General features: G+C 34.4%; 1 protein-coding gene across 2 annotated transcripts; it reads right to left on the reverse strand.

Moving 5' to 3' along the window:
• Positions 1-754: 754 nt before the first annotated feature.
• On the reverse strand, positions 755-24,426 carry MYL1 (myosin light chain 1). Of its 2 annotated transcripts, none has more exons than XM_053597801.1 (7): positions 24,153-24,426; positions 11,016-11,043; positions 6,250-6,393; positions 4,410-4,583; positions 3,902-3,979; positions 1,631-1,673; positions 755-1,073 (listed from the first exon to the last, which is right to left on the reverse strand). In XM_053597801.1, exons 1-6 carry the CDS (start codon positions 24,276-24,278, stop codon positions 1,645-1,647), a joined length of 579 nt encoding a protein of 192 aa, XP_053453776.1. In that variant the 5' UTR covers positions 24,279-24,426; the 3' UTR covers positions 755-1,073; positions 1,631-1,644. The 2 variants fall into 2 exon arrangements, with proteins under 2 accessions (XP_053453776.1, XP_053453777.1); XM_053597802.1 differs by lacking the exons at positions 11,016-11,043; positions 24,153-24,426 and adding exons at positions 11,277-11,301; positions 12,036-12,141.
• Positions 24,427-27,660: the final 3,234 nt, after the last annotated feature.

Genomic DNA, 27,660 nt, shown 5'->3' on the forward strand with positions numbered 1-27,660 from the left:
TCCTATATAACACATTTGTCTTTTTAGGGAGGTGAGGAAAGTTATTTACTACTCCCTGTCTTCTAAATATTCAAATATTGTCTTTCAGATTCTATTCTAAAGAAAAAGTGATATGTGATAGCATTTTGAGGTGATAAGTATGTTTAAATTAAATTTTCTGTTAATTAGTTTAATTTAATTTAATTACTATTAAATTTTCTGTTAATTAGTCTTACTATTTTTGACATGTATTGAAAAATTTAACCTAGATTTGGAGAGATGGATGTGCAGAGGAGGAGGGTCATAGGAGGAGAGATAATATTAGTAAACAGGATCTTGAGTTCTTGAGTAATAGTCTTATCCCCAGAGTTTTTAAAAAGTAACAGTGGAAAGGTCACTTTAAATCTTATCCTGGAAGACATAAGTGAGAAGGATTAAGAGCTTGCTAGAATTTTCTAATAAGACAGGTTGTTACTAGAGGTTAAATAGATCAAAACATTAACAAAACAATTTCCACAAATCTGTAGAAATCTGCTTTCACCTTAAATTTCATAGATAGTTTATTTTAAATAATCAAAATGTCCTTAGTTCTCTATCTTATTTTTTTAATGATATATGATTATCATTATTCAATTTGTTATTGTTATGTCAATTGTAGGGATTTATTCTTTTTAAAGCTTGTAATTCATCAATATTCTGTACATTTAATGGAAGAATCAAGGTTTTAAAAATTAGTTTCATTAAGCAAGAAAATAAAAACAACATGACTTGAACATTCCAGACTGACAAAAAGCGTTTATTGACTAGTGATTTGAAGGGTGTTTGTTGACCCATACTAGATAATAAAGAGTGATGCTTGGACTTGGATTTGATGTTGCCAATATTTTATTCTTCTTGTCTGGAGCAGCAGACACTTGGTTTGCGTGATATGAATACAATTCATAGAAAAACTGGATATATATGAAAATTCAGGGAGTCCTTCTGTCTCAAACAGTCCAGATTGTTTGTTTTTCTGAATGATGGTAAACAGATCTGGACAGTCATGGGTGTGATTAAAATAGTCTTCTAGCCAGTCTTCTTAAGCAATGCTTGTTCTGTAAAGGAAAAGGGAAAAGGCATTAGGTATTGATCACGTCTTTTAAGAAAGGAAACTTGAGAGAGAATGTTAAATGCCAAAGAAGAAAAAGCACAAAATGAACCAACGCTTACAAGGTAAACCATTTCCTACTTTTAAGAACCTAGTCCAAGTACTTGAATTTGGACTACTACAACATGGTTTTCTAGAGCAGTAAGTGTTAAAAAGTACATTAGTTATTCAAAACACTTAGGTTCATGCTTTTATCAGTGTTATGTTACAATGAAATTAATGAACTGGTCTCTGGTTTGGTGAGCCTCCACTGCATAATTGCAGCATAGTCAGAAAGATAGATGGAGTTCATAGCGGGAGGGAAATGCCTCATAAGTTTTTGTCTAAACAAAATGCTCTATTTCTAAATAACTTATCTCAAGACGTTAATGCTTTATGGTTAATATAAATATCTCTTAATTGGGAACCAATATTAATTATATATACACCAAAAAAGTGAAGCTGTTAACTTTTTAAAAACATATCAATGAAATGTTATATGTTAAAGAGGGAACAGATATATACCTTAAATGCTCCATTCAGACAGACATGATATGCTTGACAAAAGCTGCAGGGGCAATACAGACAGTTTAGAGTTAGAAAACAGTCAAATTTAATAAATGAGATGTTTAGAAATTTAGCTCAATCCTAATTACTCTTAGCTATAGCAGTAGACTTCATTTTCTTAATCTCTGAATAGACCACAATTCTTAATATTGGATTTCTGACCTTTGCCTTGATTTTGTAAATTTAATTTTTTGAATAAGTTATACATTTATACAGTTATTTTTTTTTAAGAGACGAAGTCTCACTCTGCTGCTCAGGCTGGACTCAAGCTCCTGAGCTCAAGGGATCCTATTGCCTCAGCATCCCCTGTAGTTGGGACTACAGGCGCTCACCATAGTGCCCGACCAACAGTTACATTATTTTTCCTTAAAGTATAAAAGGGTATATAACATGAAAAGCATTTCTCACCATTGTCTACCAGCCACCTGGTTCTCCTCTTTATAGCCAAGTTGACAGAACAATTTATACATATACAAGGAACACTTAAATACATGTTTCTGAATTTGTTTTGCACAAATAGTGATTTTAAACTTTTCCTAATTAATAATTTGTCTTGGAAATATTACCATAACTGTATATAAGAGTGTCCTTATTCTTCCTTAGGGCTGCAGAGAATTTCATTGCATAAATGCGTCAGAATTTATTTGACACTTTGTACATTGATGGCCATTAACTTGTTCAAATATTTGGCCATTACGAACAGTACGGTAAAAAAAAAAATCATGTATATATGGTCATTTTACTTGCATGCGAGTACATCAGTGACTAAGCCTCCTCAAGTAGATTTGCTACAATTGATAGTGACCCATCATCACCTAGGGGTTTTACCAATGTACATTCCGATTAGTAATGTATGAAATTGCCTGTTTCCATCCACTGTGCTCAGTGTAAACTGTGGCTAAACTTTTATTTTTGGCAATCAGCTTATTGAAAAATGATAGCTGAGAATTATACGGTTGAACGTATCAAAATTTTCAGTGTTTCTGGGTTTTGTGTTACCATGAATACTTACCACTTTAAAGCTATAAAATAATTGTTCCATAATTTTATGCTTTTTTTTTTAGCTTTTACATTTAAATTTTTGACCTATTTGAAATTTATTTTGGTATGAGATTCAGATTTGACTTTATTGTCTAGATGCACATCTACTTGTTCAGACAATATTTATTAAATGATTATTCTTTGTAATGTATTTATGGCCAAATGAAATGTGAAAAATTGTTTATAGGAGAAGAAGTGAAGTTGGATGAAGATTATCGGTAAAGTTAGCCTTGGCGAGGTACTTTTCTTTTCTTCTCTTCCCTCCATTATTCTTCCCTCCTATCTTTTCCTCTTCTCTTTGATGTTTTTCTCTTCCTTTTTTCTTACTTTTTTTTTTCTAAGTTGTGAGTATTTATAAGCCTGTATTTGCACCCAAAGCTATCAACGCAGCTTTATTGAAATATGGCTAGATTTAGTGCTCTTTGTGGATAAATATATTTTTCAACTTTAGTGTGAACATTTTTTATCTGCAGATTATATTATACAACTTTATTTTACACCTTTATATTGTATAGTACATTGCTTTCACACCCGGTGGCTGAAGCTGCTGTACGTTTGTAGTAGAGAATGAATAATTGGCTACTGTGAGATGACTTTCATCTGAGAAAAAACACTAGACAAGGAGAAAAACTAAATTTCAACAACAGCCCTGCCATTAGCAACTTGACCTTCGCAAAGTAACTAAACCTCTTTTTCCTTCAGTTTCCTTGTTTTTATAATTGCTTCATATTAGTAAATGCCTCTGAAATCGCTTCAATTTTAATATTATATTAGATTCTGACCCAAGTCCTGTCTATCTCCCAGGGATATTTTGAAAGAAAATAGATGTGAAAACACATTTTAAGCTGTAAAACAATACAGTATTTCAGTATTGATAAAACACACTGAAAAAGATCTTATTTATATATTCAAACCTTTGTAGGATTTTTAAGTTATTATGCAATCATGGAAATATGTATATCAATAAGGAAGGAAGAGAAAAAGAAGTAATTTTAAGTTTAAAAGGAGTCCATCATCCACCCAATCAGTTACAAGTTGCCATAAACCTTGGGTGCAGGACACCACTATGGGAGGGACTCCACCTAACAAATGCAAACCGTGTAACCTCATTGTTTGTACCCTCACATTAACCTGAAATTAAAAAAAAAAAAAAGAGTTTCTATAACCGCTAGTGCACTGTGCTTGTACCTTCATAGTTGATGCAGCCATTGGAGTCTTCCTGACCTTTCATCAGGGCTTCCACTTCTTCCTCTTTCATCTTTTCACCTGGTGAAACAAAACTCTTTTTTCAGAAAGAAGACCACGTGGTATTTCCAAAGTTCCACTGTAGGTCACTAGTCAGGGGCTCCTGGAGACTGAGACTAAACTCTTCAGGTAAAAGAATGTGACCTTCCTATTCCTCTGGCACTTAGTAGATTGTCAGCGAATTGTTTTCCAATGAATTAATTAAATACACATGATTGTTAGTAACACAAACTATATCTAATAACAACTATAATGCTTTACCTTACTTATTCATTACCAATATTTTAAGTTACCATGTCCCCCAAACAGACTCACTGCCACTGAGGCCAATTTGTTTTTCCTTTGTAATTTTTCCTCCTACTTAATTTTGGTTATAACATGATTCTCCTGTCATGTTCTTTCCTATATGTTTTGTCATATTAAGTGCACTGGAATAAATAAGTGTCCTTACCCAGGGTGGCTAGAACGTGGCGGAGTTCAGCACCCATCACTGTGCCATTTCCTTCCTTGTCAAACACACGCAGACCCTCCACAAAGTCTTCATAGGTGCCCTGGTCCTTGTTGTTGGAAATAGCTTGCAACATGGGCAGAAATTGTTCAAACTCAATTTTCTTGGCATTCATCTCTATAAGAAATTGCAATTTTGAGAGTCATTAGCTACCATAACACCATCTCTGAGTTACCAATTAAACTTGAAAGTTTATTCTAGATGATTTGAAAAATTTTCACAGCTTAATTTTCAGCTGGGAAGTTGCTAAAATGACAAAAAATATGATAATAGATAATAGTGTGAGCACTGGCGTTCCAGTGACTAGCTTTTATCTGCAATCTATTCTTTATGACAATGTGACAGTGGACAAGTTTGTTAACCTCTTTGTGCCTCAAAGTTTCATCTGTAAAATAGAGATAGCTCATAGTGTTATTGTGAGACTCAAATAAGCTAATGGATGCAAACTTTATTTTAATACCTAGGACAAGTATTATTCATGTAATATTTTCCATAAATACTAGAGAAATGATAGAAAAATATATAGAGATTCAACAAACCAATTAGCATATAAAGATAGCAAAACATAACTGAAGTTTAGTGTATATTCCATCTGTGGCTCCAGTTTTTGTAGGGTTTTCATTTTTTTTTAATTTTAAGTAATTCAAAAAGAAGCTTATGAGGAAAGTGTGTGTGTCAAATATTCTATGATTTCATGACTGCTTTGTGATTTAGAGACCTGGAGATGGTGAGATTTTTTCTTTTTTTTTAATAATAGTATCTTCTACAAGGTAAATCTAATTCATGGCAAAAGTATAAACAGATTATCCGGATGTATGCAAATGGCAAAGTTATATATTTGCAAAAATCAAAATTTCCTTTTACTACTCTTTGCTCATAGAATGGAAATCTACAATTTCATTTACATATAATTTGTATTACATGTCATTTTTATTTCTACATTGAACTTACATTGAGTAATATTAAAAAAGATTAAATTTGAGTGCTGAATAAATGAGCACTTACTGAATAATTCTATAGAAGATGGATGTTTGGTAGGTTAGAAAATTCCATTTAAAAATAAGGTTTAGTCTATGGTTCCTTCACTTTATCCTACATTTTCAGCTAATTTCTGCATAATGTAACAAGACATGTTTGTCCAAAGAAAATGAAAGCTGAAGAATATACCAGGAGACTGATTTTGAGGTGATTTTTCAGTTGCTTAAAAACTGAAATTTCATTTCCACAGCTTTTATCAGAGATCTTCTCGAGAAGTGTGCTATCATAATTTACTCAAATTGTTTTTAAATGCATTGTGTTTTTATCATATTTAACATCTTTGTCAAAATACTCAAAAACATTTCTCCTTTGAAGATATGAAATCCAGGGTGGCACCTGTGGCTCAAGGAGTAGGGCGCCGGCCCCATATATTGGGATGGCGGGTTCAAGCCCAGCCTCGGCCAAAATTGAAGAAAAATAAAACCCCAAATATGAAGATATGAAATTCAAACAAATGACAGATTTGGATATTTCATTAGCTTTTATCTTATGAACATTAGATACGATGATGATGTTAGCAGTCGATGTTATTTTCTTGCATTAGTATGACATTTTATCATTCTTGAGAATTCTCAAAGGAAGGTTAACTTCTTTTACAAAAGAAAATTTACAAAAGAAAAAGCTGCGACTTTAGATAGCCAAAAGGCACACTTACCACAATCAAGGGTAAATTCTCTCTCTCTCTCACACACACACCCCTACTTCTCCTAACTTCCACACTTCTTGAAAACACTGATGTAATTACCTTCATTGCTGGGATTTCCCAGAACTTTCTTGACCTCTGCATTGGTAGGATTTGTGCCCAATGCTCGAAGGACATCACCGACCTGGCTTAAGGTGATCTTGTTTTCACCTGTTCTGTCAAACAGGAGGAATGCCTCCTTGAATTCTGCAAGAAGCAAGAAGCTTTAGGGTTCTGTTTTCTTCCTCAGACCTATTAATGAACCCTCTCTCCATCGAGGATTCAGTTCAAACTCTTGTCTGTTTTACAACTTTTGCCAACCATGCAAGTTGTTATTTTAGGACTCTCTTTTCCTATCTCCATCACTGGCAAATCTTTTTTGCATTTCTTTTTGGTATTATTTTAAGATGGCATTTCTGATTGTGTCTATACATGTATTATTGTTAATGAGATATGGAAATCAGAGCTCCTTATCAAATTTATTTACATGTCCTTCATCTGCTTGGGATGTAGGACTGAGTTAAGAAATTCGGGGGCCCTGAGAAATCTTAATAATCTTTCGCATAGTTAACAAGTTTAATGAAATTTCAAGAAATTTTCAATCAGAATTGTGGTATATGAGGTTGATGCAAACTTCTCAAATTGCATAGGAAAATCTCTTTTGGAGGTACAAATTTGCTATAGAGTAACTAGTTTTCTCCAGGAACAACTTAATTTTTTTTTTTGTAGAGACAGAGTCTCACTTTATGGCCCTCGGTAGAGTGCCGTGGCCTCACACAGCTCACAGCAACCTCCAACTCCTGGGCTTAAGTGATTCTCTTGCCTCAGCCTCCCGAGTAGCTGGGACTACAGGCGCCAGCCACAATGCCCGCCTATTTTTTGGTTGTAGTTTGGCCGGGGGTGGGTCTGAACCCACCACCCTCGGTTTATGGGGCTGGCGCCTTACCGACTGAGCCACAGGCGCTGCCCAGGAACAACTTAATTTTTCAGGAAAAGCTCAGGAAGGCGAGACAAACCTATACATTCTGCAATATAGTAACCACTTCAGTGTGTGACTCTAATAATCAATTCAGAGAAGTACTTGCTTGGATCTGTTGCTATGATAATCTCTTTGCATTTTACTCTTTTTTTCAGATAATACATATGATAACATATTATGATATTAGCTTTAGAATTTAAGTATGAACATTTAATTACAAATGTTTGGAAATAATTGTAAACTCATAGGAAGTTGTAAGAAATAATAAAGAGAGATTGCTTATCTATACTGTTCCCCCCATGGTAACATTTTGCAAAATTATAGTGTATTATCATAACTAGGAAATTCACATTGATAGACTCCGTCAATTTTATTCATATTTTTCCAGTCTACTTGTGCTCATTTGTGTGTGTATTAAATACATATTTATTTAGTCTTATTATAATTATTCTATTGATAACTTTCCCTAAATTTTGTCCTTCTCTTTTTACAGAACTGGGTTTGCCTTTCAAAATTACAATGACAAAGAATTTAGATGTATATATTAAAAAGACAGACAAGTACGCTTCTGGTGGATTTAGGGACTATAAAGCCATTTTAATCGAAACTTCTAAACTTAACTAGATGAAATTTTCTGGGAAACCTCCAAATTCTAATGGTTACTTGGAGTTAATGCCAAGAACACTCAAAAAACCATTTGTGAATGAATTAACTGGTAGTCATGAAAACATTTTTTTAGGCTGTCAGTAGTCTCAGGTCAAACAATGCTGTCTAGATAAATTACTCAGCAAAAAACTCTGTCTTACTAACCCTCCACTTCCTAATCTAACATTGCACCAGACATTATATTCACAATTAGCTATAGAGTATGTTGTCATTCTTGGCTAAAATTTTCATCTCAAATTCTATACGATTTGTCTATAGCAGATCACTTCCCTAAGGTAACAAACATGCTTGTGGGCACTGTGAGGACATTAGTCAAATATTATTTTTCATCTTTCTAAGGGACATGTGAAACTGAACTATTCTTGTTACTGGCTCCAGACTTTCACACTCAGACTGCTGAAAGGGCTCACTATTACCCTGGTCAGGTGCCAATTTAGAAATAGGGTTTTATGGGCGGTAATAGAATCACTCTGACATTAACACTTTCGGTGATTTAAAAGCAGAGCCCGGAAAGATACTGTTTTTTCTTACTACAAGTTTTGAATCCAGAACTAAATTATTCTCTTGAAGAATTTAGAATGAGACTGGCAAACTACTTCCTCAGGCTGGCTGCCTGTTTCTGTAAATAAAATTGGGTTGGGATACAGCAATGCCCATTCCTTTATGTACTGTCTGTGGCTGTTTTCACACCTCAGTTTTTTTTGTTTTTTTTTTTGCACATACTTAAATTTTATATTTTTGTGAGTTTTGACATACATATACACTTGTGAAACTGTGACTACAGTCAACATAATAAACGTATCCATTACATTCAAAGGTTTCTTTTTTACCTTTTATAATCTCACCACCTGCGCCACTTTAGCCCCTCTCTTTCCTGATGCAACCACCGCACATTACAGTTTTTACAGAAACTGTGCTGCCAGCAAAGGCTAACATATTTACTATTTGACTCTTTAAGAAAAGTTTGGTAACCTAGTAACAACAACAGTTTACAATAGTACTGTTCTTGAACTTTTTGGTAATGATGGAAATGTTTTCATTCTGGGCTGCCCCAAAAGGTAGCTCGCTACTCACTGTTGCTCCTGAACACTATAATGTAACTTGTGAAATGGAGGAAATAGATTTTTAAATTTATTTATTTTTAATTAATGAAAGTTTAAACAGCTACATGTATGTAATATCAACTCTACAGCACAGGATTTAGACTTTTAGGATGCTATAATTTTGTGATATTTTTTGTTCTCTTCCTTCAATCCTGTGATAAATCCAAATAGAGCAGCCTTGAGCAAAATTCTTTACTCATTAAATAAGGAAACAATCTAAAGACGTCTTTTGTTTCCGAAAGTATAGGATTTGCATTTAATTTAAAATGCTTACATTTGTTTTCTTAGCTCAGAGAAAACCAGTCTACCATACTTGTGTTTACTGAGCGTCGGTATCTAAAATCTATTTCACACGTGGAGTGAAATAGACTTTGATCTGTTTAATGTTCAACAGTAAGTCCTTCTATTCCTGCAAAGATTTTTGAGTCTTCCATGGCTTGGTCCAACAGCAGTTTGGAAGTCACAATGACATTGTAAATTAGATACTTCAGAGGACTGGAAAGCAGTGGCTGATAAAGTAGCAACATCAATCATTGAAAGTACATTAAAAAAATTAAACAAACTCACTTTTTCTAATTTAAAACAGTTCATCACAGTATAATTTTAAATAATCTTGAGTTACGAGTCATCAAATTATTGACTGTCTACATGAGGCCACAAACCCTGATGTAGTTGCATGAGTCTGTACTACAGCAAATATGCTTTTCTTTTCTTAATTAATGTCCAAACATAAAATATTTCAGACACTGAAACAGACTAAAGAATGTTGCATTTTAAAGGTAGAGAACCAAGAATTTGAATAGGAACTTATTAATCACCTATAATCATAATTATTTATATGTTATATATCATGATAGAGAGATGGTAATTATGACCAATATTTAATGTAAACAATACCATATAACTAATTTTTTTCTCCTCCTTCCTTCTGCAGAAGTATTTATATCTCAGTTCATTCACCTCATAAAACATGCCTCCTTGTACTTCTTAATGAAAACATCAAGTTCCTGTGGGGTATGGGAGCTGTTGAATCCAAAGGTCCAAAGGGGAAAAAAAATTGAACTATTAGGAAAATTATTCAGACTGTCTTGAATCTTAAAGAGTTCAAATCCTCCTAGCTACTACCTGTTTTTATGAATAAATTACTAACCAGTTTAAACTAATACAAGCTTTGATTCTATCACATTCTTTGGGTCCTTGAGGAAGTCCTGTCACTATTGGGAAAGTCTGTCCTGCATCTGTAGGGTGGGGCGGCATCAAGAGACGCTCAATGTTCCTCATATAGAATTTATCTAATGTAACGAACATTCAATATGATAAATTACTCCTTCATCTTTGTCTCTGAGTTCACTTTTATTCTACAAGTCACTATCCCCATTTAAATTACGTAGATTTGCAAGACATGATTGCAAGAGGGACTTTGCCTAACAATTGCAATCAGTGTAACCTGGCTTATTGTACCCTCAACGAATCCCCAACAATAAAAAAAAAAAAATAATAACTGTAGAGCAGTGCCTGTGGCTCAAGGAGTAGGGCGCTGGCCTCATATACCGGAGGTGGAGGGTTCAAACCAAGCCCCAGCCAAAAACTGCAAAAAATAAAAAAGTATAAAAAATATATAAAAAAAATTATGTAGATTTGCTGACTGGACAGTTATATAACCAATTTTATTTGCCAAATCGAACAAGTCAGACTTGTCAGATCTCTCTTTAGGGATTCGATTAGCAATTTGCCATCTGAAATTTACATCCTTTTTAGGTATTACCTATTATATCAAATTGGTTTTATTTAGGTATCAGTGGATATAAAACTTACATTAAGGTGTTCATTTTTGTTCGTTAAACCTTGATGCCTGGTGATAAGCAAGAGTTTCAGGTTGAGCTAATTTATATATTTTTTTCATTAATTAATTTTTTTAAATTAAAGAGCTAATTTATATTTAGAGAGATTGAGAGCAATTTATATTTAGAGTGGTAACACCAGTGGGGATAATTAAGAAGAGCTAATCTCATCCCAAGGGAGTTTCTCGTCTGCCGTCTTTATGAGCGTGCACATTTAAGGTCTATAGCTTTTAAACTTACCATCCTGCTGTTCCTTAGAGAACTCGATCTGTTAGAAAGAAATTAACCATAAAGAATGTTTTAACCAAACATGTTCTGATTTTTAAGTGTGTCCAGCTCATTCCCAAAGTAATCTTCAAAGTAAGCTCCAACAGTTAGCTTACTTTTCAGAGTTCAGGCATAGCGTGGACAGCAGCAGATTGAGACACAAAGAGGCATGCCTTGAAGATAAGTGGTATTTCAGAAACTTCCGTCTGTAGCAGAGAAGCTCAGTTCACTTACCAGCAATCTGGTCAGCACTGAAGGACTGCAGTGGCCAGGGAGAGAAAGAAAGAAACAACTAGTACTCTTTCAAATGCATTGACAGAAGGATGAGGGCTCTGCCCCGAGAGTCTTAGGAAATCATGTAGGTATCTTGGTGTAAGATTGCTTTAGGGTACTTTTGAATCTAGGAACATAATAAGCTATTGCAAAAGATAATTAAATACATATCTCCATATCTTAATCAAATGTACCTTAAACAAATGCTAAATTAAATCTTTTCTGGAGCACTATAATAATCTATGGTGTATTTAAAATACGTCTAATAAGACATATTGTATTAAAAAGAACAGATACACCACATTAAAAAGTCTACCTTAAGTCTCTGTTTAACTATTTGTTGATATTGATATACGAAACCCAGTGCACTGGAAGCACTTTCCTTAATTTTAGCTATCAGCCTCATCGATTGTATTTTGAGGTATAATATTTTGCTGTAGTTACATATTTTCCCCTAAATTTAGGTAGAATAAAACATGTGATAGAGCAAGAACTGGTGGCTTTTGGGAGGAAGAATGTATTTTTCCAGTTGGCGTAACAGCTCTAATCCATCTCTTCTCTCCTCAACGCACCTCCACAAAAACCAAAAGTAGATTCTAAAGACGTACTGAACATGTGCTCGCTTCAATTCTGTTTTCTGTCTGCCTTCCTTATCAAGACCATCATATGCACTATCTCTATCCTCCTGTAAACGACAAATAGTTTTCTCTTAGGACCCACCATGATGGAGTTGCTGGGCTGCAAAACAGCCGGGGATGCCGAGGAGTGAGTCTGGGCTGCTCCGGTCCCTGAGTGGAGTCCTCCTTGGCTGAGGCTTTTCTTTTATTTCTGGGTGAGCGATGACCTCACAACCAGCATCAGGTTTCAGAGAGAAGTTGCCACTCCTCTTGGAGAGTTTTTAGCTTTCTTAGGGCAAAGGGAAAGATAGATCTGTACCCTGAGGGCTATTTTTAGGTGACCAGAAGTTGGGAGTAGACAGCCACAGTGAGACTGAAGCCTGTCGGCACTTTTATGGTCTTTGTCGCTGAGACGTCCCCTTGGAGCGTCTTCCTTAAGGAAGCTCCTTACTGTTCAAAGTCAGAGGAGCTTACAGTTTCTTTGTGGTTGGGGGCTTCTTTTAGTGAATCAAACTTCTAGTCAGCAAGTTTGGTAGTAATGGAACTTTGGATGGAACTGGTTTAGGGTTTCACATGGCAACTCCCAAGGAGGCCTCTGAAGCTCGGTCTTTCATGGTAAAGTTCAGAGGACTTGAACAGGCCACGCAGGTGCTACTACTGCTTAGGGAGCACCCAAGGGAAAAATCCAGTCTGGTCTTGCCATCTCCATTTAAAGACCATCACTCTAAGTTGTATTCTCAGGGGTAAAATCTAAGCCAGGAATGGTTTTGATTCCATTTTCACCATTCTCCCTGAGGCTTCCGATACCAGGCCTGGGTGTTTTCCTCCCTCCCTGTTACTTTTATAATAGCTGACTCGTGATATATATTGAATTTCACGAGTTTTTCTAGGCAGGATCAGATCATTGTTGCATTATTTTTCTCTTGTTGTATACGTATTCTTTTAAAAGTTTGTATAGGTTCTTACTAGAACATGCTGATCCTTTTTTCTGCCTCAGCAAACATGTCTCAGTTACCACAAATCAAAAAAAGTCCAAATAGGGCTTGTGGAGTATTTAGTAGTACTTTAGAATTTTAAAGTTATTTATGTTAGGGATTGATCAGAAATGGGTTTTCATGGAAGCTTTTATACGTGAAAATAGGGGACAACTCTCTTTTCGAAATGGTACTGGACAAGATCAGTCTCAGATGTCCACTGGAGTTCAGACAAAATGTTTATCAGTTTTCTACACATTTAAAGCAGCTCACAGGCATGAAGCATGCAGGAGATGAATCAAAGCTTGAGCACTCCTTCTGCAGCTGTTTTTAAAGGGGGTGATGACAGAAAGCCGCAAAGTCTTCCCTGCTAGTAAGACTTTGTAGCTTCCCCTCAAACCTGTCCAGCTGAAATCAACATTGAAATGCACTGCTGGCTCTAAGTTTATAAGTAGTGAAAAAAATGTCATTGAATCTTCAGTCTCAAAATGAGGATTGAAAAAATACGATTTTTAAATTATTAGTATCCAGGTACACATAATTTTTTAAGTAGAATGACATTTAAAAGTTTACTGGAATTGGAAATTAATAAAAACATTAAAAATGCTTTGGATAATGAGGGGAAAAAAATAAAAGTTGGGAGGAGCAAAGGTAAATCTTTGTAAGCTTTGGTAACTGTATAATTTGAAATCTCACAATTTTTGACACACAAATTAAAGCATTAGAGTAAAGCCTGTTTTCTTTGTGTTCTTTTTTATTGATTCTTTTTTCTTTTTGCGGGAGACAGGGTCTTACTACGTTGCCCCGGGTAGAGTGCTGTGGCATCACAGCTCACAGCAACCTCAAACTCTTGGGGTTCTCTAGCCTTAACCTCCCAAATACTGGGACTACAGGTGCCCACCACAATGCCCAAATATCTTTTTGTTGTAATTGTCATCATTGTTTGGCAGGCCCAGGCTGGATTCCAACCCACCAGCTGCACTGTATGTGGCTGGCGCACTAGCCGCTGAGTACAGATGCCAAGCCTCTTTGTGTTTGTTTTTAGTTTTGTAATTATATTTATGTAATTGTGTCATTAAATTTGAGTTGCTCTATGATTATTATTGAGAACTAGCATGTATCTCTAGTGGAGCTAATAATTATAAATAATACACAATTTACTATAGACGTTGCCCTATTCAACATAATCATTGTCATATTTTATACTTTTTTCTGACAGAAAAATGTATCTTCATTTACATATAAAATACGGTCAATTTGTGTAAAATTTGTAAGGTAAACAGGCAAGTTAGTTTAAAACTGTATTTGTTATGAAGAAAGCTATTCCCTCCCAGCTTCTTGGGTGTCATATACAATTTTATTATTAAAAAAGAAGCAGTAAAGTGGTAGGCACTTGTCAAATTAGCTCACCCTAATCTTTTTCCTTATCTTTATCACAGAGAATGAGAGTTTAGAATTTTTTTTTTTTGCACTTACTGAGAATCAAAATAAACAGTTGAGGCGGCACCTGTAGCTCAGTGGGTAGGGTGCTGGCCACATACACCGAGGCTGGTGGGTTCTAACCCGGCCCGGGGCCTGCTAAAACAACAATGACAACTGCAACAAAAAAAGAAAAAATAGCCAGGCATTGTGGTGGGCGCCTGTAGTCCCTGCTACTTGGGAGGCTAAGGCAAGAGAATTGCTTTAGCCCAAGAGTTTGAGGTTGCTGTGAGCTGTGATGCCACAGCACTCTACCCAGGTCAATAGCTTGAGACACTGTCTCAAAAACAAACAAACAAACAAAAAACACCTAGACACCCCCTTCCCCCAAAATAAATAGATGAGAAGTTTATGTGATAATAGCAAGGAAGCTTAGAGTATCAGCCTAGTCTGGGGGATAAACTATAGTTTAAAAGGTAGAATACCTTTAAAAGGTAGATTTTGTGCTCGTAGGATAAAAGGGAAATGCAATTTATTTTCTGTATCTCTTCTCTGGTGTTTTAAAGATGGGGTAATCAGCCCTTTACAACATCATCATTGGGCTTTTTTATTTTTTTTTAATTGGATTTAAGTCTCTTCTGTCTGACACACTCTCTTCTCTCTCTTCCCATCTCTCCTCTTCAGAGATTAAATATTCTTCAAAGTCCTGATAGAAGCTCTTCTTTAGGAAGAAATGTCCTCTCTATGTTCTACTCAGCTCATTCTTAGCTGCAAGTTGTTTAACCCTCCTGATTGCAAATATCTGGGAAGCATGGGCCATTTCTGAAAGCCTGTTCAGGATGTGGATCCAGTGGGGGGCTGCCCTGGCCTCTGTCTGCTAGAGAGCCGCCCCACCTTCTGCTTAGGTTTTACTCCCCATAAGGCTATAGAGAATCCCTGGCCCATATTAGATGCTTCATAGATTTCATTAAATTAAAATTACTAGAACATATGAATGCTAAGCTCCTCCCTCAAATAGAAGCTTCTCCTCTAGAATATTATAGTCCCTGAGGGAAAAGACTCTGTTTCTTCAAAGAGCTTCCATTCCTGAGGAGGGGCACATTCTGCTTCAGTGGTGAATCTCTCACGCCTGGAGCCGCCTAGCTCATAGTAGGCATGCTCATTGTGAATTGTTGATACATGTACCTTTGTAGGTCTAATACTTTCCCTTAGATTTTATGTAAATGTTTGTTACCTGGATTTCTAAATTGCCGACCTCTGATTTTCTTTTTTATTTTATCTTTTTATTATGGGTTAAAATGAGGATACATACAATTAGGTCACATTATTTGTGTTTGCAAGGTAAAGTTCAAAGTCTGAGTTGTAATTGAGTCCTTCACCCAGGTATTGTGCCTTACGCCCCCACGTTGTACCTGATAGGTGGGAACTAATCAAGCCCCCATTTGCCTTCTTAAATTTGTTTTTTTCTCTCATATGGGCCTCTAGTTGTTGGTCTACTATTTTGAGATTAGTACTGAGTATGTGAGATGCTTGCTTTTCCATTCTTGAGATACTTTACTTGGGAGAATGTTCTCCGAATCCATTTTTAAAGGCTCTTTTTAACCCTAACTACATATTTATCTTGGAATGTTAGAAAAAAATAGCTACATTGCACATTTTTATGATTCTTTTGCTGTCATTTGATATATAGTAGGTACAACATAGTGCTACTACTAAGAATAACTTTTATTGCAATATTCACAGATTCTTCTTCACTTCAAAAAGCATCTTTCTAATAGTAATCACAAAGTTTGGTTAACTGATTTAAAAACAAGATAGCTTCTAGTGTATAGAACAAATTCATAGGAAAATATTAAAATATAATTAAACAGGCTCGGCAATTGATAGATGCTAAACTTTAGTATAGTAAAAGAGCTATAATTAAAGATGAGCTAAATAATGTTGAATACTGAGAGAAAACAGCCCAGGAAAGAACATGGACTACAGTCTTCAGAGAACTTCATTGTCCCTGCAAAATTCAAATACAAATGCAATGGGGACTGGTAAGGCTAAGTGAAGAAGTTAATCTAACCAAGTCCAATTTTCAGTGAAGAGAACATTATCGTATGCTCTCTGATTTAATTACTGGCAAAGAAGCCAAAGACCTGGATATATATAAACCTTTAGGAGAAACATACTTTAATTTTCAACCAATCTCCAGAGTTTCCAGACCCACCACAGAAGGCCAACAGAAAAACTATCTTGGAACTCTTTAGGTTTTGTATTTCAGAATGACTCGCTTAAGTCAAAGGCCATACATATTTTTTCTTTGTGTTTTTGACTTCATAAAAGGATGTTCTTAGACTGGGTATTATAATATAATACGAACAGGGGAGAGTAAGAATAATGAGAATATAGTACCAGCCTATGTTCTCTGATGTGAATAAGAGAGATTAGACGGTTAGATTGTGTACAGTGATCTGAACTGAGACGAAAGGTTTCTGTGCTTAGGAGGCCTGGGCTAGTCAACTGAATTCCGTCATATAAGAACAAAGGCTCCGGGCGGTGCCTGTGGCTCAGTGGGTAGGGCGCCGGCCCCATATACCGAGGGTGACGGGTTCAAACCCAGCCCCGGCCAAACTGCAACAAAAAAATAGCCGGGCGTTGTGGCAGACGCCTGTAGTCCCAGCTACTCGGGAGGCTGAGGCAAGAGAATCGCGTAAGCCCAGGAGTTGGAGGTTGCTGTGAGCTGTGTGAGGCCACGGCACTCTACCGAGGGCCATAGGATGAGACTCTGTCTCCACAAAAAAAAAAAAAAAAGAACAAAGGCTCCATTATTACAATAATATGATTTAGATCTATAAGAATGAAGAGAGGTCTAAGAGAATTTTAATAAAAACTTAAGAATGTGATCCACTTCTTCACTTTTTCAGTTTTCTCATCAACTTTCTCATGATTAATAATTGATAGGAAATTTAAGATTTCTCAAGCATGGTACTTTCACTTTTGTGCATTTGTTTGCCTGTAATTTCTTAAGAATTTAAATTTTATTTTTATTCATTTCTTTACTTTTTTATGTTTAAAATGTGAGCATTAGAAAGATACTTTGTGTGTTCGTTTTAGTTTGTTTTCTTTAACTCTGGCCTTTTAATAGTACCAATTAATTTTTAATACAAGTGTAATGTCAACTAATCGCAATATTAATCCACTTGCAGTGTGCGTATAAGCGCAGGAACAAGTCAAAAATTATTTGAAACTGTCACTACATATAAGTATCACATTTCCTCTTTCAGACATCTATGCTATAACAATAACAAAAAGAACAGGTGAAATGGAAAAATTCTCTGTGTATGATTTTTCCTACTTATCTGGAATAAAGTTCCTTTTGTGAAGACAGGAATTATTAATATAAATATTGGCACTGTCATTCTGGAGACTTCAAATCTTTTGCTGTGATTTAAAGAGAAGTTTGGGAATTTTGTTTTAACTCTCTTATGACACATCACGTGCCTTTTAATTAAATGACTTTTCTTATCTAGGTTATAGTTTCCCTAATATAAAATATTATATTGCCTAATTTCTAGGGTTATTCTCCAATGTTGTGAATTTTTCATTTTTTTCTGAGCTTTTTTTTTTTCACATATACATGTGTTCATTAGGCTTCCACTTTGAATTTTTCATTTTTTTGTCAGCATATTCACTTATTTTTTAGTCAAAAAGGGCAGGGTGCCTAAAAATGCAATAGATGATATTACTTCAAGTAGTTTAGGTAAAGAAGAGTTAAATTATAATTTCATAATACCATGTTTTAGTCAGTTGGATTTTTTATAAACAAGTGACAGTATGCCATTGGGCATTTAAGAGCCACTTAGCTACAGTGGAAGGAAGAATATAAAGTTGATAACATGTGGATTTATCTTTCAATGGCTTCAACTCAACTGTTATTAATTTATGACCACAATATCCAGGATTTATTATCCACATACAGCAGAATCTCTGTAAGTTGACCACCCCAGGGACTACAAACTCATCAGCATATGGAGATGATCAACATAAGGACCTAGGCCTACATTCCTGATATGTACATGTGGTGTATGTCAGGTCTGTGACAATTAGGTGAATTTAAGGAGGTGGTCAGTGTAGGGAGGTGGTCAACTATGGAGGTGCTTCTGTAATTTAGTATAATTGAAGCCATTACGCCTTTTATATTACATCTTGTGCCCTCCATATTCTTATTTGGAATGAGAAATAAGTTGTAGAAGTTACATGTGAGAAACAAACTATAGAAGATCTTATTTTCATATGAGAAAGTATTTTGGTCTGAAGAGAAGCAGAAAAAAGTGTAGAATCAGCAGACTAAATATAATCCTTTCCACCATGAGTCAGATGGTGCTTAATACTGGGTAATTATGGAATGAGTTCTAAAGACAACTTGCCAGGGGGTTCATTTGCAGCACTAAAATGTCGACAGCTAAATTTGGCACTGTCACTTTGTGGTCTCCTTGTCTTGCAAAGATTTTATTTTTTTAAAAAATTGAAAGTGCTGTTCACTATTAATTGTTGAACATCTCTCTTCCCTTCCAAATTGCATTTTACTTTGCAAGGACATTATCCAGCTACATATAATTCAAAATATAATTCTAGAGAGAGTTACAAAAATGCCTTTTAATATTTTCCTGCTTCACTCCACCTGTTCTCTTCTGTTACAACATAGATATTTCAAAGAGGAAGTGTGACATTCATATGCAGTGATAGTCTAAAATAATTTTTGGTTTGCTCTTGAGGTTATACTCACACTGCAAGTGGATTAATATTGCAATGGGCTGACATTACAGTTGTATTAATATTAATTTGTACTATTGAAAGGCTAGAGTAAAAGAAAGCAAACTTTTAAAATGATCTACAAAAACTTAGGAACAACTTACAGTTCTTTTCACTCATTTTTTTCTAATTAGATATTGACAACATATATTCTTTTCCTAGTACTTTTTTCTCAGACTAGTAAGATTGTACCATATTATACAGGTAGCATTGTATTTCTACATGTCATTTCAAAAAATACTGTTTAGTATTTCCACTTTAAACCATGCCATTTATTTTTACTTTTAAAATGAATTATTATTATTATTTTTTGAGACAAACTCTCACATAGCTCACAGCAACCTCAAACTCTTGAGCTCAAGTGATCCTTTTGCCTCAGCCTCGTAGAGTAGCTGGGACTACAGATGCCTGCCACTACACCCGGCTATTTTTAGAGACAGGGTCTCACTTTTGCTCAGGCTGGTCTTGAACTCCTGATCTCAAGCAATCCACTTGCCTCGGCCTCTCCGAGTGCTGGGATTAGGGGCATGAGCCACTGTGCCTGGCCCCATGCTATTTATTTTTAAACAAAATAGAGATCTTATAATCTTCCAGGAATATTATTAGCCTGATGGCAAAATTTGAAGGTCAGGCTTGATTAAATGAAAACAAAATTTTAAAATTCTATGAGTTTCTTTAGATACTTCTTTAGAGTTAACAAATTTTTTAATATACTTTTTCTGTTTACATCTTTCTTACGGAAATCCAGATAAGTCTTCCTAGGTTCCTTATATTCACCCTCCTTTTGTAAAAATGAACTCAACATGAAAGCAACAGGTACTAAAATAGGAGAAAGCTTTAGAGAACAGAATAGCAGTGAACTGCCAGTGTCAAAAGTTTTGGTGAACTTGCTCTGATGTGCTACCCCCTCTTGCTACCCCCTCTTCTGGCTACACATGACTGTGCAGGGTAATATAAGAGCCACTCTACCTTATAGCTTCAAGAGTAAAAAAAGTACCTTTCATACATTCGTAGAAACAGCAACTTACTCTTTCCAAATGGGAAGTAGCCTAGTTTATGGTTAACACAAGTGACTGGATTTGGCCTGCTAAGTTAAATCCTAGCTCCAACACTTAACTAGTTATCTGATCATGAACATAGCATGTAACCTTGTTTAGGCTCAATTTCTTTACTTGCAAAATGAGTTTAATGACAACCTCAGCGTAAACGCTGTGAGAATTAAATAAGTTAACAAGGCACAAGCAAATTAACAATGCATGTTGGTTGTTATTATTATAAAGAACTTCAATTTTCAGAGCCTTTTGTGGCTCATGACTTCATTTGATTTTCTTAGAAATTCTTCTAAGTGGTACCTGGTTTATATTAGTACCTTGTTGTAAATGGGAAAGAAGAATTAATAGGTTAACACGAACAATCCTATACCTGGGCTAAAACTAATCAGTGTTATAAAGCATACATAGCTATCTATTTCCACTGAATACCCATCAGTAAACAGGTGTATTTGGGATCGCTAGAAATCCACCATATACACTAAATTTAAAGTTTACATATTCCCAAGCATGTTGTCAATTGTTGCTGTCAGATTTGTTGTTTGATAGAGTTTCTGTCAATGCATTCTGTACCATTGCCACTTTTTGTAATATTGCCTGCAGTACCCAGTCAGGGATGACCTGATTGACTGAGTGGTGAATACAAGGAGAATTAAAATTTAAGCAGCAAAAGTGAGAGACACGAGTCAAAGACCCATCACCTCACAGCACTCCTAACGTATCACTTAATGCATGCATCATGCAAAACAATTCACTTACACATGGAAAATCTTTTGAAACCTAGGTACACAGTCATCTCATAATTTATTTACTTTCATTATTTCACTTGGTTACAGTTTAGGAAGAATAGTGTTAATTCTTGTGTTTTCGCCTGAAACCATACTTCGAGTAGGTTAATTCCTGTAACTGAGATGATGTCAGCAGTGTTCTTTTAGTTTGGGCATTGTTGTGGAAAATATCAGCTCTCTGAAGGCAAAGAGCATGTCAAAGAGTATGACTTTAATGTTCAAATATCAGCAGTACTTCGTTTTTGAAAATGTACTCAGAAGATCCATGGGGATTGAACATCAAGTGAGCATTCCCTCAAAGACTATCAAAGGTTTCAGGTCAAAACACTGATGCAATGTTCTAAGGAAATAACCAACAAACTAGGAAATCAGACTGGAAAGCTCATTTAAGATACTGATAAAACTAAAAATATCTAAGGTTGTTCAGAGTTTACGGGGGGTCAAATTAATGGCATTTAAATGTGATATATTATAAAATGGAACATTCGGGGTCTGCATGTAGTTGGGAATACTACTGAGAGATTAAATTTTACCATCACTATTGAGTATAGTACACACAAAGATGGTTATACTTAACCTATAGTATTATTTGAAGTGTAAAGTACAGCTAGATTTCCAAACTTATACAATTTATGAAAGTTTATAATCCAATTAAGTTTTTATCTTTATTGAGTTTCCAGAAAGTTAATGAACACATGTAACAACTCTACTAATTTCTTTAACGTTCATTTTCTCTGCTTGAAAAAGTTTATAACTTATATGAGGTAGTACACCCAGAAACATCATTAAGTGATTAAAAGAACCACACAATATGAAATGTTTTAATGTACATTTTAATTAGGACTGTTATCTACAAGGATAAAATTAAATATTATAAAATTCTCTAGTTGCATCACAGTCTTTGACAATGCTAGAATACCTCTAAATATGCACTGATTTATTTCATATTATTGAATGCAAAGCATTGAAGACATTTAAATTCCTTTACAAAATGTTAGTTTCCATTGTTTTCTCTTTCTATTAGGAACGTGCCCTCTGAAGGAAAGATAAAGGTTAATGTCTTCTGTTTCTTCCAGATTCATTTAACTTTTCTTTTTTTTATTTGTGTTCCTTACCAGAATCCATTATATCTCTTGTTCTGCAACGAAATAATGAAGCTAGAGCATACCACATCCTTACAGAGACTCTCCAGCAGAATTTCCTTCTTTTGATTAGTTAATTCAATGAAGGAAGGATAAAACCATTTTCAAGATTCTGAAAAGTGTCACTTCTCTGCTGACTATGAATAAATAGTTGGATTAATTTTTAGATTTAAAAAGTGATGTTTTATCTTTTCTTGAAGGTCTGTTACATGCAGACTAAATTTTTATTTATTTATCTATTTATTCTTAGATAGTTCTCTGGTGAGGAAAATTAATGCCTACTTTCATTAGTGGAGTACTTCTATTTCTTAAGTAAAGAGGGTGCACTTTTTTCTTTCTAGACACTTATAATACCAGATACAAGAGATGATATTTTCTTATAAATCACAATAAGTGTCAAGAGGAGTATTTTTGATACTGATTCATTACTCTAATGTTACTATGGGGTGAACAGTTAAAGAATAGGGACAATCAGAATTACTATAGTAGTTGTGATCACACTCACTGTATAATGTAGTCAGTGTGCATTTATAAAGATATGTTAACTAGAATTGTCGGAAATGAAACATTTGTTTTCCTCTTAATGAACTATGTGCATGCAGTCTTCAAGGTAGAAACATTTATCAGAGTATCTGACATGCACCTCTCCTTCTAAATGGATATTCATTAACAATAGTTCTTAACCAATATTAGATTCTATAACCCACCTTTTTGAATATGACTTCAGGTACTTATAAACTAAGGTTATATATTGGTGACAGTCTTTTACTTTAAACATCAACTTTCTTGTTTAACCAGAATACTATAAAAATGATGAACATCTCTAATTTTACCATTACAATTATCTAAGGGTATTGTAACTCAATATTTATCTCAGGGATATGACTATTGAATTACATATGTATTTAGTATAAATTTATAATTATACTAAAATAATCAGTGAAATATTTGTTTATACGTAAGAAACATAGCTGCAAGTAAACAATGTTAAGTTAGCAAAATTAAGATTTACTATGTACAGAATTTTTGGCTTAAGAGAAAAGATCACCTCATGAGCACTTTTGCTCATTAGTTTCCCATATAAGGCACGTTCTTTAGATTAAGATTTTTCAAACTGTCATTTGGACCAATCAGAACTCAATGACTGAAGGGATGGTGAACATTTGTTCTCTCACATCATTGAGAGGTAACAGGCACAACCATTCCGTCATTTTTCCAAAAGCAGATAATCTTTTGGCAGTTGAGAATTTGGATCACAGCCAAGTGTTGACACAAAAATCAATCACATTCTTCTTAAAGATCAGTATGCAAAAGCTCAAAGACATAAGCTAAAAGCCATGTAAACATGTTGTACAATGCTTTTTGGTTAGTTTCATGTAGAAGCAACTCACAAATTTTGAATAAAATACTGTGTATGAATAAATAAGCTGACAGTTTTAGTCACTGAAACACCTGAGTGGATAATTTTCTGCACTGACATGACATTTAGTGTTGTATCAAATTTTATTAGGCAAAACTGAAAGGGGAATTAGCTTGAATTAAAAAAAATATATATATATATATGTATGAAGTAAAGCAGCTGTCAAACACATCCAGGACAACTGGGCCATCAGCTGTTTTTAAACTTCTAGAAACAAGTAGAGACTAAAACTTTCCTTTTGATGAAATTATAAGGTAAAGGATACAGTTTTCAAAGAGATTTTATTTAAAAGAAAACAAAACACTGGTTCAAATATTTATAAATGCAACGCCTTTATACTTACACACTGTTCCACTAAATTGCACTTTGACAATTTAGGGGAAAATGGAAATTAGAGAATAAAAATTAGAGCAAGTACAGGCTCCACATATGATACTATATGCTAAGAATTTCTGAAATTATATGTTAGGATTTATTCCTTTCAAGTAGGATTCTCTTCTTCCAAGATATACTAGTTCTCTGAGTAATGCCATTTCTCTCAATGAAAAATATACCCCTTTCCAAGTTTCTAGAGTTTTCTGCTGTTGAAAGATATTTCAGTGACCAAACCATTCACTTGTTTAGTTACCTTAATGGAAGAGAGGTCAATTTTTTCTTCCTTGGGTTTGGCTGGGGCAGGTGCAGGAGCAGGAGCAGGTGCCGGGGCAGGGGCTGGGGCAGCAGCGGGTTTCTTCACGTCCTTCTTTGGTGCCATTTTGTTTAAAAGGACAGGTTAAAAAAAGAAGGAGCTTCTCCAAAAGAACCTGTCAAAACGATTCTTGGAAGAGGAATACTGGTTCGGTGATGCACAGCCCAGTGTCTTGAGGAGGACCCGGAGTGTTAAATGGTATAAGGGCATGCATATATATTTCACTTACTGCCTAACAGATCTTGACACATGTGGCTGGATTGGACAGTTCTTCAGTCAAGGGGGATGGCATTTCAGCTCAGACTATAAATGGAATCTAAAGGGTCAGGGCTTCATCAATTTTTTTAAACTCCCTTTTGCTTTTTTTTTTTTTTTTAATCCCACTTCCTTATATAAAGGAGAAAGAAGCATGACAAAACCAGCTTCAGATCCTTTGGTGACAGTAGGGTAGATTGACTGTACTTTTTCTTGGTAGAATTACAGTTCTACTGAAGTTGTAAATCTTTTTATTTTGTTCCATGCCTAAGAAACTTGACTGAAGGATTCGATTTCAACTTGGAATTTTGGCAGGGGATATCACCAACTTTCACTCAGCCCCTTTGCTTTTGCTCCTCCCTCCTCGCCATAATTTGCTAGAAAATGATGGTCAGCAAAGAGCTGGTGGTGTTTAAAAATAAAAAGCAGACGTGTAAAGACAGCCTGTCAAGTCTTAAAGTGGTTTCCTTTCCAGGGAGCACAAACTCTGCTGTGATCTCTCTCCCTTTCTCTGTTAATTGTTGTGAACTCCATGCCAAAGAAAAATAATTCAAAAATACTTCCTATAACTTAACTTTCTTTGTAAAAGTTAATGAAGAGTATCAAATGAGATGAAAATGACAGCAAGATGCACCATCTTGAAAAAAAATTTTTCTAATAGCTCCATCCAACTTTCTAAATACCTAAAATCTAATTATTTATCACTTAAATCTTTTATTCATATCAGTGAGATAAAATATATTTTTAAAGAGCTAAAGAGAGAAAATGACTTTAATTATAAATAATTTGGACATTTTGATAAGTAACATGAAAGTTTTTCCTTTTCTATCCTTGGTGTCTTCAGTTTGCAAGAGCAGACTCATATTAAGAAATATAAGATAACCAGTGGACACTTTGTAATGTTGTAAGTAGCAAATTCATCTTCCCAGAGATGGTGTTGTAATTAGTAATCAATTATTGCTGTTTTAACTTGTGAGATAGCTATTAATTAGTTTAAAAAACCCAGTAGTTTGGGATAATAAAGATTATATTTATACATATATCTGTAAAAGTATATATGTATGAGCCCACTTTATGTGTATGTGTGTTTGCATGCACATAATATATTTGCATATGAATACTGTGTATATAAATATGTATGTGTAAATATATATTTTATGTTCTAACATACATAAATAGAAATATTCATTTATTTAATATAAATATTTAATAAATTAAAATTTTAATATTAAAATTATATTATAATATAATATTTAATTTATAATATTATAATTAAATATAATTAAATATTATAATATTTAATTTATAAATAAATATATACAAAAATAAATATATAAATAAATATAAGTATTTAAATTAAAAATTTAATGTATTAAAAAGAAATAAATATATAAAATAAATATATATAAATATAATTATTTGATAAATTAAATATTTATATTAAATAAATACATAAATATTTCTATTTATTTTCTGTTAGAACATAAAATATATATTTACACATACATATTTGTATATAAAACATATAAACTGTATATACAAACTGTATATACATACTGTATATACAAATATTAAATATAGTTATATTTAAAGATGTAGACTTATCAGCCACTTCTTTTGGACTGATGTAAAAGCCATTCCCCAACTTGGAGAAGGTCACTGTTCCTCTCATATATTACAACTAAGAGAGATTAAGACTCTCATACTGGCAATAATTCACCTACTTCACAGGAGACCCACAGTTAATCAATCTCTTATTTCAGGCAGTGGCTTAACTTACTGAATTATTTTGTCCACATATGTTCAGGAAAAACTTTTTGATTAGCTCCTGTGCATGTTACCCCCTGTAGAAAGACTCAATCATTACCTAAACATAGCTGCTGATGCCCATCTTTTACATGCAGACAGTAATGAGAATATGAACATATTGTTTCATAATTTGAATAATTAGAGTTCAAAATACCACTATGTCTAGAGTATGAACACGTTTTTACAAATAGCAGGAATTTACCCACCAGTTTGTTTTCCTTTGGATTATCAAAGCACAGCTGGGGGTTTTCTGTGAGGAATGAGTGTGGTCTTGCTTTTACTCATGGCCTATATTATTATTTTGCTTCACATGCAGAAATCTGCTAGAATCTATGATAAGATTGACAGGTAAAGGAGCTTTAAGTATTCTGAACAAAAATGTTTGGCCCCTTCTTGCATTTAGAAAACAAATCAAAACAGTATAGAATATAGTAATCTACATGTTTCAGTAATCTACTCACCTAAAATTTGTTTTACATTGACAGTGTTACCAAAAAATCAATAATTTTGATCTTAAAAACTCAAATACCACAAATTTGAAATAGGGACACTTTATGTCATATTACAGGGGAAAATAAATTGATCCCACTATGTGTTAAATTTCTTTGTGTTACCAGTTATGTGTCACAGAGTTATGAATTCACAGAGGAAAATATGTTGCTGTAGAATTTTCTTTTTGAAAAGTAGAAGTCACAAAGGTGAAGTGTCACTTTTTTTTTTTTTGAGACAGAGTCTCACTTTGTCACTCTTGGCATTACTGGTGATGTTAACCTTGACCATGTGGTTGAGGTAGTGTTTGACTACCCCCAAATCCATATGCCAATCTAATGAGTAGAAAACCACCAGTCAAACCCAAATTGAGGAACAGTTATTAAATTTCTGACAAGCACTTTTTAAAATAGTCAAGGTTATAAAAAAAAATAAATAAGGGGCAGTGCCTGTGGCTCAAAGGAGTAGGGCACTGTCCCCATATACTGGAGGTGGTGGGTTCAAACCCAGCCCTGCTCAAAAACTGTAAAAAAAAAAAAAAAAAAAAAAAAAGTGGAAAAAAAACAGGAAGATCTAGAAAACTGATATAGCCCTGAGGACCCTAAGGAAATGTGATGAGTAAGTGTAAAGTGGGATCCTGGATGGGATTCTGGAATAGGAAGGGGACATTAGGTAAAACTAAGGAATTTTGCAAAAAGTATGGACATTAGCTAGTAATAGTATATTAACACTGGTTCCTTGGCTATGACAAATGTACTATGCTAATGCAAGATGTTAATGGAGAAAACTTGATGTGGCATAATTGGGAACTCTCTGAACTCTTTTCTCAACTTCTTGGTAAATCTAAAAGTATTCTAAAATAAAAAGATTTTTTGTAAAAAAAAATCAGAAACTA

The sequence above is a fragment of the Nycticebus coucang genome, chromosome 7 (assembly GCF_027406575.1).
Source record: "Nycticebus coucang isolate mNycCou1 chromosome 7, mNycCou1.pri, whole genome shotgun sequence".
Taxonomy (NCBI): domain Eukaryota; kingdom Metazoa; phylum Chordata; class Mammalia; order Primates; family Lorisidae; genus Nycticebus; species Nycticebus coucang.

Bases quoted from the DNA above. Each gene is read 5' to 3' on its own strand.
- MYL1 (XM_053597801.1), bottom strand. From the start codon at position 24,278: ATGGCACCAAAGAAGGACGTGAAGAAACCCGCTGCTGCCCCAGCCCCT. The intron at 6,394-11,015 runs GTAAGTTTAAAA...TGCTTCTTGCAG, and splicing joins CTCTAAGGAACAGCAGGATG to AATTCAAGGAGGCATTCCTC. The intron at 3,980-4,409 runs GTAAGGACACTT...TTGTTTCACCAG, and splicing joins CCACGTTCTAGCCACCCTGG to GTGAAAAGATGAAAGAGGAA.